The following is a 14,209-nucleotide window of genomic DNA, read 5'->3' on the forward strand; positions in this document are numbered from 1 at the left end:
GATGCCACTTCCTTCCAACAGGTTATCTCTGGGTCAGCAGCTTTTCATAACATTGAGCTGCATAAAGAATCCCTAGCACAGGACTTCCTATTTGACACCCTCTCTCGCACACACAAGGACACCCAATTTAGCTCCTGTTTTCTGGCATGATGAGCCATACTGAGGACATTAAGGATCCAGTCCATGCCCAGGTCATCAACCCTTGGGTGGACAAAAAAATAAGGGTTCCGACTTCCGACCCCTTGTTTATCCACTGTCAAGTACCACCTGACTGCACACAAAAGGGCAAACAGTCAGACTACAGGGTATAACCTCCCTCCTGAAAAAGAAAGAAAACCCATAGATGCTCCTGGGAAGATGTTGTCCGCACAGGCAGTCAACCATTGGCGTATCTGCAACTCGCAGGCCCTTCTAGCCCACTACGATAGTCCATTGGGACGAGATTGAGGAACTCTTTCGGTACCTCCTGGAAGAACATCACAAAACGGGTCCGAAACTTGTCAGAGGGACAGGCCATTACAAATCACGCCATCCTCTGTGCCCTCGACACAGCAGAAATAGCAGTTAGAGGTATTAATACCAGTGTCCTTCTCAGAAGGCACACATAGCTTAGATGTTCTGGGTTCAAACCAGAGGTCCAGCAGACAGTCCAGCAGACAGTCCTAAATATGCCTTTTGATAAAGAGCACTTTTTTGGACCGCAGGCAGGTTCTACCCTTGATAAAATGAAAAAGGACTCTGATCCAGCTAAGGCGATGGGATTGTTACAAACTTCCACTTCTAGAGGCTCTATTCATCGCCCTGCCTACAGAGGGGCATACAAATCTACCTCCACAGATACTTCTCAACAAAAACAAACTCAATCCCCCTACACCAAGGATTATTTTAGAGGCTCCTTCAGAGGAAGTAACAACATAGTAAGGGGCATGGGTGCCCCCCGCATGCAGAGCAACACCCTCTGCCAAACAGTGACTACCCAAACCTACCACCGACCTGACCTCACCGACCTGACCTCACAACTGTCGGGGGGAAGACTACAGTTTTTGCACCCTGTCTGGAATTCCATCACCACAGACAAATGTGTACTGGACATTGTCCGACATGGCTATTGTCTGGAGCTCATTACCACACTCTACCCAACATTCCACCCCATACACACAGGTTATCTCACAAACATTCACCACTTCTCAAACAAGAGGTCCAAGCCCTTCTCAAAGGAGCCATATAACCTGTTCCTCTTCAACTACAGGGTTCAGGAGTATACACCCTATGCTTTCTGATTCCCAAGAAGGACTGGCCCCTAAGACAAGTCTTAAATCTCAGACCTCTAAATCAGTACGTACTATCGGGACACTTCCATACGGTCACTCTACAGGATGTAATTCCGCTTCTTCTTAAGCAACAGGGTAACTTTATGGCGTCACTAGACTTAAAGGACGCCTAATTCTACATTCCAATACACGTTGCGTACTGGAAATACCTACGATTTGTCATAGAAGGCAAACACTATCCGTTCAAAGTGCTTTCATTTTTGTTTTCACAAAATGCCCGTCAGTGGTTGCAGCACATCTGCGAAGACAAAATGTCCGCATATTTCTTTATCTGGACAATTGTCTCCTCTGATCCATCACTCTCCAGCAGTGTCAACAACACACACAGTTGACAGTGGGTCAACTTTACAGACTGGGAGTTAATATTAATGTCCCCAAGTTTTACCTTAAACCTCTACAAGTTCAACCTTACTTAGGATTTAGGATTAGCCTACCCCAACCCTGCTCGAGTTACGTACTTTCAGGCAACTCTTCCCCAGTTCCAGCCAAACCACACACTCACAGTAGAAACTGTCATGCTTCTGTTAGGAATAATGGCTTGTTGCATTGCCATAGTTCCCCCTGCAAGGTTAAACATCGGTCCCATGCAGCAATGTCTAGCTCACCAGTGGTCTCAGTCACAGGGCCACCTAGAATATCTAGTGTTGATAGATTGCCACACTCACCTTTCTCTGCAGTGGTGCAACACCAGCAACTTGTTAAAGAGGTGGCATTTTCTGGACTCTGTTCCTCACATCAGTCTTACCAGGTACGCATCGCAGACTGTTTGGGGTGCCCAATTACAAGACTTGACAGTACAAGGTCTTTGGGATGTCAAACATTTCTCTGCATATCAGCTACTTGGAGCTCTGGAAGGTTTACCTAGCACTGAAAGCTTTCCTTCCTCGCTTCTCTGCAAAGGTTGTCCCACTCCGGACGAACAATACAACAGCCATGTGTTCTCTCCAAAAACAGGGGGGACATGGTCTTCATAACTTTGACACATGTCTCAGACCATGTGGTAGAGGGCTCTTCACGACAACATTCACCTGTTAGCTGAATATCATCTGGGAACAGACAACAACTATGCAGACCTTCTCAGCAGGATGCAGCAACCAAATGGGAATTCTACCCATAAGTCCTCCTTCCATACTTTAAAAAATGGGGGGTTTCCTCTGACTAACCTTTTCACCACACCAGAAAACGCAAAATGCTCAAACTTTGCCTCCAGGTACCCACAACCACTATCTAAAGGCAACACACTACGGATGAGCTGGTCAGGGAGATTTGCTTATGCTTTTCCACCTCTCCATATCATTGCATTTCTGGTTCCGAGGCTCAGGCAATCATCACCTACCATGATCCTTGTTGCTCACACTTGGGCATGTCACCCCTGGTTCACAACACTACTAGATTGCTCAGTAGTTCCACACAAGAAGCTCCCCAACAGGCTAGAGCTTATCACTCAGAATCAAGTACATATCCAACACACAGACCTCAAAACCCTTAACCTTGCACTTTGGCTCCTGAAGTCCGACTTTGGCAACCTTGACTTACCACCAGAATGTATGGACATTGTCAAGGTATCATTTAGACCCACAGCTAGAGCCTGTTATGCAGCAAAATGGAAACGTTTTGTTTGCTGATGCCAATCTAAACAAGTTGATCCTATAAAAGGTGCCAACCATTCTATGCTACCTGCTTCATTTGCAGAAAGCAAATTTATCTTACACTTCCATATGTTTACACCTCACTGCCATGACTTCCTCTCTCCAAAATAGACCTCACGTCTCACTATTCAGAATTCCAGTCATCAAGGCTTTCATGGAAGGATCCAAAAGAGTTATTTTGCCCCTGGTTTCCCAAGCACCCTCCTGAAACCTTAACATTGGTCTCACTAGAGTAATGGGTCCAAATTTTGAGCCTCTTCACTCATGCCCCCTTCAGTTTCTTTCATGGTAAGAGGCATTTTTAGTTGCCATTACCTCACTTAAGTGTGTTAGTGAGCTCCAGGGTTTAACCATAGAAGAACCTGTTTTCCAAATTTATAGAGACAGAGTGGTTCTTTGTTCCAATCCTAAATTCCTACCATAATGTAGTCCCACAATTTCACCCAAGTCAGTACATTGAGCTTTGTTTTTTTTCACTCCACCAGATTCAGTTGCATGAAGAGTCCTTCATACCTTACATGTCAAAAGAGTGCACATATTCTCCAAAAGAGTGCTCATATTCTACATAGATAGAATGAAAACTTTCAGGAAAAGTAAACAACTTGTTGTAGCCTTTTCTCCACCCCATAACGGAAACGCAGTGTCCAAATCAGGCATGGCCAGATGGTTAGTCAAATTTATTCAGAAGTGCTACATTAAGGCTAAAAGAATTGTACCTGTTTCTCTCAGAGCACACTCCACTCACAAAAAGGGAGCCACCATGGCCTTTCGCTGAAACATTCCCATAGCTGACATTTGTAAGGCAGATACATGGTCTACACCACACACCTTCACCAAGCATTACTGTGTGAATGTTTTGGCTCACCAACAAGCCAGTGTAGGTCAGGCAGTGCTACGTACTCTTTTTCAAACTACTGCAACTTCCATGGGCTAGCCACCGCTTCTATGGAGGTACTGCTTTACAGTCTATGCAGAGCATGTGTCTACAGCCACATATGCCATCGAATGGCTGATGTAACTTACCCTGTAAGCATCAGTTTGTGGCAAGTAGTGCTGTATATTCAAAGTGCCTTCCATCCTCCCCAAATGCCTGTGGTAGTTACTTTATATATTTACATTTTCCATGGACATCGCTTTCTTACACATACCTTTAAGTCCTTTCACACCCACCTGATGGAAAACAATCTAGCAATTGAGTTGATGCCCATGAGTAATATTACCATGAGGAGTCACTCGACTTCGTGACTCAAAAGACTTCTTAGAAGAAAACAATTTGCGCAACTCCTGACCCAACACTAGATGGCATGAGTATGTAGAGCATGTGAATATACAGCACTACATGCCACGAACAGATGCTTACAGAGTAAGTAACCTAATCCTTACCACTAAAACCTGAGTGGGGAAATATGTTGCCCCAGTACAATATGAAGCTACCCCCCTTGATATCACATCTCATACCAAGAAGGAAGAAAATTGTGGAGCCCTAGCCATTGTATTTAATAACACTGTAGCAATCACTAAGTTGGAAGAGGTGATTAAACAGGGTTGTAAAGCCTTTCTTGCTAGAGGACGATCCAGCCTTACTTTCACTTGCTGATTCCTCTTGCTCTGCCAATTTCCACCAAACTGAGCTTTTGCTGATGATTTCTTGGGCAGAGTTTCAGATCTATCAACAAAACTGTCCAACATATCAATGCTTGGTGCCCTAAACATCTAGCTTGATAAACCAAATCTGTCAACTAAATGCTATCATATCAGCACTAAGTACACACAACTTGCAACAGTTTATCTCTGGACCCACACTTAGCAGGTCATACATTGGAAGTATTTTCTCCAACCCAGAGCTAACCACTATGCAACAAAATGTGCCTGTTAATGGACCAATTATCACATAATTCATGTCTCGTTCAAGATCTCAATCAACTAAATCCCAGCACTGCACTACAACTTGCAAACAATGGAACAAACTAAGCATGCAGGAGTGGCAATCTTAATTAACATTAATCAACTGAAAATAATAAACTCAGTAGCAAATCTCTGAAATTATTACTCAACATTTCACATATTAATTCCAAAACCAACTTCAAAACAAGGCAAAAAAGAAGAAAAATATTAAAGGAGGAATCTCAACACAGATGGAACAAGCCCAAGAACCCTCAAGACAGAATGTGCCTACACAGACACAATAGAATGTACAAATCCTACATTAAAATAGCCAAAGCAAATCCACTGCCGAAGCAGGATCGACCGTGCCATGTGCCCAGCCAAGAAACTCTATAAAGATTCTATCAATTTCGAAATCCAGAGAGCTGTCGAACATCCACACTTCTGTCACAAGACCTCTGCAATACACGTGTAGCTCATCATCTAAACAAAGCAGACACACTGGATTCTTATCTAATCAACTGAGAGAAATAACTGCTCCCCTACTATACAGGCAAAAACAATCAACAGATACTCAATCTCCTCTATTTCAGCCTTTGGTAGAAATTATAACCTCAGAATGTGAAGACATACCGAAAGCTAGCAGCCTATCTGTCCCATGTCCTCCACTTATTTTCCAAAATATTCTTCAGTCGGCATCTGTCAGAGTCAGAAATATTGTCAATAGCTCCTTAAATACGGGAATCTTCCCAGAGATATTAAAGACATATATTTTTTCACTAAAGAACAACATAGACCCTCACACCCCCAACAGCTACAGACTAAATCTCTGAAGTACCTTTCTTTAGCAAACTTATGGAGAGGGCAACCTTCCTTCAGATCTCTGAGTTCATTAGAAGAAAACTAACTATTCTCAGACTGGCAAACAAGATTTCACCAAGGAAGGGGCACCCAATCTTCCTTAATGGCAGCTCAAGATCAACTTAAAAAAATAAAGTTGTCAAAAACGGTGTAGCTGTAACTTTCAGAAGCCTTTGACACAATACTCAATGACACATTACTACTTAGACTGAAAGACCTTGGCATAGATGGCATCACATATTACCTCTTTTCAAATCCTTACTGCATACAAACAGGAGTTTCACAAGGATCTATCCCATCACCTCTACTTTTAAACACATACATGGAACCACAACTAAATCTTAAGAAGAGTTCCAAACTCATTTGTTACAACTATGTGAATGACACAGATTATTCAAACTGGGTTACCCTAAGTGAATAGCTACACCTGTCTCATAGCTGTAGATCAGTGGAATTGCCTTAACTGAATTCTTTAAAAACTTTAGAAATTACCATGTATCTTTCTGGTTTTATGAACTGGTTTTCCTGCCAAAAATAACAACAACCCGGAAAAATATCAGAATGTTCTTTGACTCTTCTCTTTCCATGAGTGTAAAAATCAGCTTTCCACAGAATGAAAACACTTGGAGGCATCTTTCCACATCTTTGATTCCCTCAAAAGGTACAAGCTATATCGCCACCCATACTCATCAAACTTGACTATGCTAATTTACTATACCAAAGTATTCCACTCTCCTGTCTGAAGGCTGGAAAATATGCGAAACTCAGCAGTAAGACTACTTCTAAATGTAAATATTAAAACCAACATATCTCTGGTACTGAAGGCTCTTCATTGGCACATATTTGTAAGAAGATTTTTATTTCCAATTACTGTGCATCATATACTGAGCTATTAATGGCAAAAGACCAAAATTAATTCAAGCAAAATATTCCCAACCTCGGAACAAGCATTTCAGACCTTCTTGCTTGCAGGAAGAAAACTATTGGTGAGACTACTTTCTCAGTTCAAGCAGCAAAACTATAGAAATCCCTAACTGCAAAGATCTGAGCCACTGAGAATCACTAGAGTTCATAAGGATGGTTACCACCTGGTTTTATGTGATCCAACAAAGAAACCACACATTCTCATTTTCTGCCTGCAGACTGCTACCATCCAGGACCTCTTAAGATCAAGTAAGTTCTAAATCAGCATAATCCCTTTACAAACAACTTCTAATAACCGGGAGATCCACTTCCCCCAGTAACCTTCCACCCATGCATCTATCTCAGACAAACACATAACTGAATGAACAATGCAAACCCCAGGGATTATCCACTCCTCAAAATTTCACCAGACAAACCTGAACGATCCACTATCTGACCGTACCATGTTACTCCATCAATTTCAATAATGTTAAATATTTATGTAAAAAAAAATAACTGACAAATTTCCAACATCGGTCTACAGCCAGACGGAACAACCAAAGACTCCAAAGCATATACATCCTGCCGACTGGTAATCCACTTTCAACCTTTTCGGTGCTGACATTATATTTCCCAAAACTACATAGTATTTCAATATTCCAAAATAAAAACCCTGCATATGAAAATTAACCTGATGTGCTTCTATGGATTATTCTCTCGCCTTCCTTTCTAATTGAATGATGCCTCCCTGTACTCCATCCTTAGCCTGCCTCAGTGCCACTGAGAGTACCCTACTCTATCACAGGCCTGCCATTTTACTCTCCACTATATTTCAGTAAACTACCCATGTCCTCTCCTTGCAAATCAGGCTTTACTTATAAGTAACCATTCCTGCAACACTTAAACCTTTCCAAACTAACTACTCTTCCCACTCACATAAGTCATAATTTCTCCTCTGTAACCTTTTCTTGCAGTCGCAGAATATATAACCTGCTCCACGCGATCTACAAGTCCTATGTTTTCCAACTGGCATGAACTCACCCCAATTATTACACCTAAGTCCTAGTACTTAATCCACCTTGATAAACTGGAGAGAATGCTTTCATTTCCTCGGAGCACAAGGTTAATACAATAACCTTAAAAATGACAACAATAAAAAAAACAATGTGGTTAACCACTAACTTTGGGTTACTAATAGACTGCTACCTGCCATGAGGCTCTTCATTGTCTCATTGGGGATAGTAAGCGCTATACAAGCGCAATTAAAATACAATACAATACTTGATTCTGCCTTTCACCCATAAACTTTCATGTATGAAGGTAGGATTCCTGCTGAGTTATAAGTTAGTGTATAATCACTGAACTTTGAAGGGCCATGCCTCTTGACTATTAATCCCCAATCTGTCCTGCATTTACAAATACCACAAATCTACTTTGCTGCCAGATTTCCCATATTTGTATGCAGTTTACAAGAGTAAAATGTGATTAGTTTTGATTCTTTCAACTAAAATGCAGGATTCACTCACTCTTTGCTGTTTCCATGCACCAAAATGCAACATAGGTGCCAATTTTTTTTTTTTAAATTGGACCCATAGTGTCTGCTTTGGCCTATAATGCATAGAAAATCCAGGGTTCATTAAAAACAACAATGGATCTTGTCAAATCTGTAAAAAGAATGAGCTTTCTAAAACTATAGGCTATAAGATGGCAGGGATCCTATGTGCAAGTGCTCAATTGAACACTTCTTTAATAGGTACAATGCTACTGGTGATTCAGTCTTCAGCCCATATAGCTTGCAAACGTTCGAGCATCATGGGTAAGGTTTTTAGGACCAAACTTCAGAGAACATTCTTTGTAGTTAATTTTTTTATGACTAAGGGAGGGATTTCTGTGGAAAACTAACTTGCTGGCAGTTGAAAATAATAAAGTGAGTGACTCTGACAGTTTTAGTATTAGAGATCACTTTGGAGGCTTGAATCCAGGTTGAATTTCCAAGAACATATTCCTATTTTCTTGCCCATCAATTGTCTCCTTTTGAGAAGTGATCAGCAAAATGATAATGGAGATTTCGCAGTAGAACAGCAGCAATGCAATTAAGTATGCTTTGTGCAATCTTCCACCAATATAGTGCCATGAAATAATGCATCATTTAGCTAATTATATGAAGTGAACCCCAAACTTAAGTGTCTGATTAAAAATAGCATTACTATCCAAAGGGAAGAGTATGCCAGGTAGGTATTGACCAAGGTGGAGAAGGGCTCTTTGTTTCAACTAAGTGCCTCTGAGTCCTCCCCAATCAGTATCTGCCCGGAGTTCTGTTCCCGCCTGGATAGTCTGATTTAATTACTGTGCTACCTGTTACTCAACTAGTAGGGCTCCTGTTTTAATTACATACTGTATAAACCAACTTGTTCATTCATGAAGCAAAATTGTGAAGGGAAAAGAATACCGTCTTGGGAACCACCTAGCTCCTTTCATCTGGTTCTTTCACATTTGTTATCTTTAACCATTCTAGCTAACATTCTTAATAACTGTGCACCGAGTTTTGAACTTATAGCAGCTACTTTATCTTCCTCGCCTCCTTCTGAAATGATCATGTAACCGGCTACTGCTTTTATTAAAACAATTGTCATTACACATCCGCTCACGAAAGCATGGAGCTGAAGTTTGCATTTTGTTGGCAGTAATCTATGCATTTTTGTTCTCTAGAACATGCTCTTGTTTGAGTAACATATCATTAATGTGAAAGAAGCTGTTGGTATCTGCTTTTGAACACGATCTAATAGAAATGTTAACTATTTTAATAGCACAAATAGGTGCTCCGCCTCCTCCTGGAGCTCCACCGCCCCCGCCTGCACCACCTCCGCCACCTATGTTTGGGATGGGCGGTAAGATAGGTGAGATCAGTATCTGTGCTGACCTGAATTCTTCTACCTTGTTTGATCGGGAATTAACATCGGGTTTTGAAAAATGGTTTGCATGTACAGGTGATTAAAAATGTGATCATTGGGTTTGGATCAGTGGTTTTAATTAACAAATTCTAACATGAACTAATTTGTTTTGTGATGAATGCCTCTGAAGGTAAATACACAAGCGATGAATTGAGCGCTGTAGAAAAGTAAAGATTTCGCTTAAATATTGCTTCCGAGTATTCAATCGTATCTTATCTAATGATAATTTTAAAAACAATCCCTGGAGTATTTAAAGAAATATGATAGTTGTGGATTACTTGGGTAACTTGAGTGCACAAAATGTATTGATCCCGAGTTTTCACAAGAATGAACGATTAATAATAGATTTTTGTTAAGAAACTTAATCTACTCGAAAATATTTTTTATTTTGTGGCAGTACCCCCTTACTTTACAACCTATTTAGGGGCGAGTATGTGGCCTTGCGGCTAGAGCAGTGAAACTCGTTGGGGAACCAGGTTCAAGTCTCGGCAGGGACACACAACATAATGTGATTCTGGGCAAATCACTTAAGCTGCCCGTGCTTAACAAAAATGAATGTGTCCTTGTGTAAAGCAACTGGTGCCCGTGTAAAGTGCTCTGATACCTGAAACCTTCGGGTCAAGTTCGCTCTAGAAAAACTCCGGAAAAATGAGTGTAGGAGTCTTCATCACCTTGGAATCACTTCTGCCTGTGACAGAGGTAAATTCATGTAGGCTTCCAAGGTAGGAAGCTGTTTGCACAATGAAAAACATACTTGCAGTGTTACAGACTTGGGGCTATTCCCTGAATTTTGCAGGCCCATACCACCTGGGCTGTTCAGCCCCTGCCCACAGTTCAATCCTGCATATATATATGCCATAGCTCCATTTCAGTGTTGATTTTCAGCCTTTTCATCCAATTTACTAAAACACAATTCCATAGGTTTTAATTCTTTGAATCTGCACCCAAAATGTATTAGAACCCATTTCTGTGTTTGGAAGTGGAAGTGAATCATAGGCGCAGCAAGAGTGCTTTAGCCAATAATTCAAGGAAAATCCAGGGTTCTTTAGAAACTTAAATGAACTTTGACTAACCGGTGCAAAGATCCATGAACCAGAAATGAACTCGACATCAAGGAGAAATTGTAGGCATCTGTAGTGAACCGTGACATCCAGTGAAAGATAGCCTTTGGGTTTTCAAAGACCATAGGCTAGGGGATGAGACGAAAGATATGTACAAGTGTGCCATTGAACACTTGTTATATGGACAGAACTACTGGAGATTGTCTTTGTTCCATACATCTTGCAAGAGAGCATCATGGATAAGGTTTCAGAGAACATTGTTTGAAGTTACTGTTGTCATGACCGAGCAAGTGTTTTCTGAGCAAACCACTTATTGGATGTGAAAATAATGAGATGAGTTTAACTCATCTTGTGGTGAACATAACTTTGGGGGATTAGATCCAGGCTGCGTTTCCAAGTACAGTTTCCTACTTTTTTTTACCCATTTATCTGACCATAAAATAGTAGTTCATAGGACACCGATAACTTACCCGCTTGTAAGTAGTGACATTCAAAACTGTTATCCGAGACTTCAGAGTAGAAGATTTCAATTCTGACAGTTAAAGATAACTTTGAATTCTTTATTTAAATTCCTCAAGTTCATATTAGTAATTCAGCAAACTTGAGGTCTTTACCAAAAAGTTCCATTGCATCGATCATCGTTAAAGTTAACAATTCGGTTAATTGAGAAAAATGTGAACCAACTCACTAAATTGGAAAGTGTTTCTTCACCCTATTTCGATGTCTCAAGTACCACTCGAAATTTTAAATTCCATGTGATTAAGGAAACTGTACAAGGGCTCAAACAGCCAGTGATTTTGGGTTTTTTCAGAGTTGATTTTGGCATGCGTTTACAATATTATCATTAACTTAAATTGTTAGGGTTAACATCTTGGTGAAAGCTTTTTTTTTTATTTTTTAAATCGTATTGGCTTTAGTGATCTGAAAATGTAGAAATTTATCATTTGGCTCAGCTGTGGAGTGAACACTCCAGAGCATTTCAATTTTTATTTGCATTGCTCATGTTTTAATTATTATTCCCAAAGGACTGTTCTGTGTATTTGAAAATAACCGGATTCATGAGGTGGCAGAGTACATAGTTCTTAGTTACTCAACAGATCTCATCCAGTCTCCAGACGCCAGCTCTTGGGTAGCAGTAGAGACTGCTTCCACTACCTCTGTAGGAAAGAGGCCAAGCATGCTGGAAGCTTTGCTGTCAACCAGAGGAAGCTGTATTGTTTGCTAAGATAGTTGGCATGCAGCACAACAATGGAAATCTGCATCCAATATAACTATCAGAGTACAATTAATCCGCACTGATGACTTCCAGCTTTAATTGACAGTGCTCAGGTCTTGGTCCAGTTTTCATTCTTCTTCGATTCCTCCTCACAGGTTTTGGTAACAGGTATCTGGAGCCCTGTGTATAAAGTTGCATTGATTACCTGAATCGTGACTCGAACAGGCTTTCACTGCAGCCAAGTTTGTATGCCTTCTCAAGCCAACAATAAGATTGTTCATTTGCCAATTCCTTTTTATCTCAATCGTTTGCTCTTTTGGTGTAACATTTTCTGTGTTGTGTTTTCTGAATTTAAGATGTAAGCATGGGGTTTGATTTTTCTGATGTAATGTATTTTTGATTTCAGAGCAGTTTTCATTTTAAAGGAAATGACAATGTTATGCTTTTCTCATGCAACTCTAAACAGTTCAAAATATTTCAAATGTTCACAACTGGTCTGTTTTCTGCACTCTGTTCTGCGTACAATGCTTAAGCGGCTCTTTCTGGGGCTTTGTGGCTAATTCTTTACAGTCGGCACTGGTCCAGCTCCGGGTTCCCAGTATGGCACTGGCACTGGCACTGGCACAATGACCAGGCAGATCTCCCGACACAACTCTACCACTTCTTCAGCTTCTTCTGGTGGATACAGACGGACTCCCTCTGTGACTTCTCAATTTTCTGTTCAGCCTCATGTTAACGGCGGGCCTCTTTATTCTCAAAACTCAAGTAAGCCTCTATGCTTTTCTGCTTGGCAAGCTTCCCTGACACTTTCTGTATTCTAAGCTGGAAAATCTATGTCTGTATTAGTTATAAAAATTGTTTGTGTGTGACTTATGTAGAATGAATAAGCAAACCTAGCTACAAAGCAAACTAGTGCTAGACACAGTGAAGTACACAGAAGATGGAGAAGGGAATTGGAGAGGGTTGGGGAAGAAGGTGCTGAAATGAGGCTTACAGGGAAGGTCCTGGTAGGAGGAGAGTAGTAGAGGTGATAGTTGTGATTGTAATTGGAGAGAGTAGTTACTGTTAATATGTAGTGCCTCCTTAAATGCAGTTAATTAAATTTAGATGAGCTAGATGAGGGGTGCAACTTAAAAGCTGCCTTGTATGACATCTAAAATAGTACGCACAAAGTGTCACCCATCAGTTAATTAGTGTATTTGAAATCATGTAAGATGACTCCCTTGAGTAACAAAAACATAAGAATGTATGGTTTGGCCATCAAAAAGACGTAAATTTGCTTTTTTCCGGGTCAGTAGACTTTCAGGATCCTTCTTGCCAGAGCCTCACCCTCCCAGGGTTTTACTTTGCATCCCAGCACCACAGTTTGAAAGCCACTGATTTTTTTGGAGCATTTTACTGCAATGATAGAAATATTAATATGCCTTTATAAATCAGGGCCTTGGATCTCCTGAATAGTTGATCATATTAGTATGCCTTACTAGTTTGTCAGAAGCCATCAGGATTGTTCTTTGTGCAATGCAGTGTTAGTTCCACTATAGCTTTCAGTAGGCAGGTGTTTACATGCCTGTAGACACTGTAAAAACTGTAGCACCCTGGTACCCAAATCTTACGTGAGGGTAAAGTTTGGATTCAAGGCTATGAAAACTGTACATGTGGAACAGTATTTTTAGTCCATGCTATACACTGCAAATGAATTAACACTTTATATTTGAAGAAAAATATTGTTTTTTCACATGCTTGCCAATCTGCCTCGAGAGCTAAAGGCATGCATACATTTTTGTGTGTCAAATTGTAGTTTTCTTTTATTGTCTCTTTCCTTAAGGACACATTGTCCATCACTGTTTTCGAGTAATATCTTGCTTTAGCCTGTTTGTAGAACTCCAAACATGCTTTCTTTTAATGCATTGGAGATTCGGATACCAGCTCTTTTACGGAGGATCGCGTTAAACTCCTATCTAAGCTTTTGCAGCTTGAGTTGATATTGAAGATCATTGGACGTAATAAAAAGTCTTTCAAATTTCACTATTTGCTTTTAGTAACAGCCCTGATATAGGCTTTAAAGGCGTCCTATCTTTTGACCAAAGAAGTGGAGTCTTCAGGGTTAAACCAAAAAACAATCTTGGATGGCCTGTAAGATTTTTGGTTTATTATGCTCATTTAGGACAATATTATCATTCATACGCCATCTTGTTTGTTTTGCAAACGTGGAGGATAGATTTAAAACAAACGAAATCAAGGCATGATCGGATATATCAATATTACAATCATAGGATTCGTTACGAATTGAATAAGTTGCTTAGAAATAAGAAAATAATCAATCCTAGAATGTGAATTTTGAGGATTAGAGAAA

The 14,209-nt window shown here is 40.4% G+C and overlaps 1 protein-coding gene across 36 annotated transcripts in view; it reads left to right on the plus strand.

The window, feature by feature from the left end:
- ABI1 (abl interactor 1) overlaps nt 1-14,209 on the plus strand; it is a 391,827-nt gene that overhangs the window by 327,275 nt on the left and 50,343 nt on the right. For 12 of the 36 annotated variants that reach the window (XM_086941617.1, XM_086941621.1, XM_086941622.1 and 9 more), the window contains 2 exons: nt 9,436-9,525; nt 12,427-12,621. The exons of 3 other annotated variants lie outside the window; for them this stretch is intronic. In XM_086941617.1, coding sequence (XP_086797743.1) covers nt 9,436-9,525; nt 12,427-12,621 — 285 coding nt within the window. The remainder of the gene's footprint in view (nt 1-9,435; nt 9,526-12,426; nt 12,622-14,209) is intronic. 21 more of the 36 variants (XM_086941623.1, XM_086941628.1, XM_086941634.1 and 18 more) reach the window with 2 other exon arrangements.

Source organism: Lissotriton vulgaris, chromosome 10 (genome assembly GCF_964263255.1).
Source record: "Lissotriton vulgaris chromosome 10, aLisVul1.2, whole genome shotgun sequence".
Taxonomy (NCBI): domain Eukaryota; kingdom Metazoa; phylum Chordata; class Amphibia; order Caudata; family Salamandridae; genus Lissotriton; species Lissotriton vulgaris.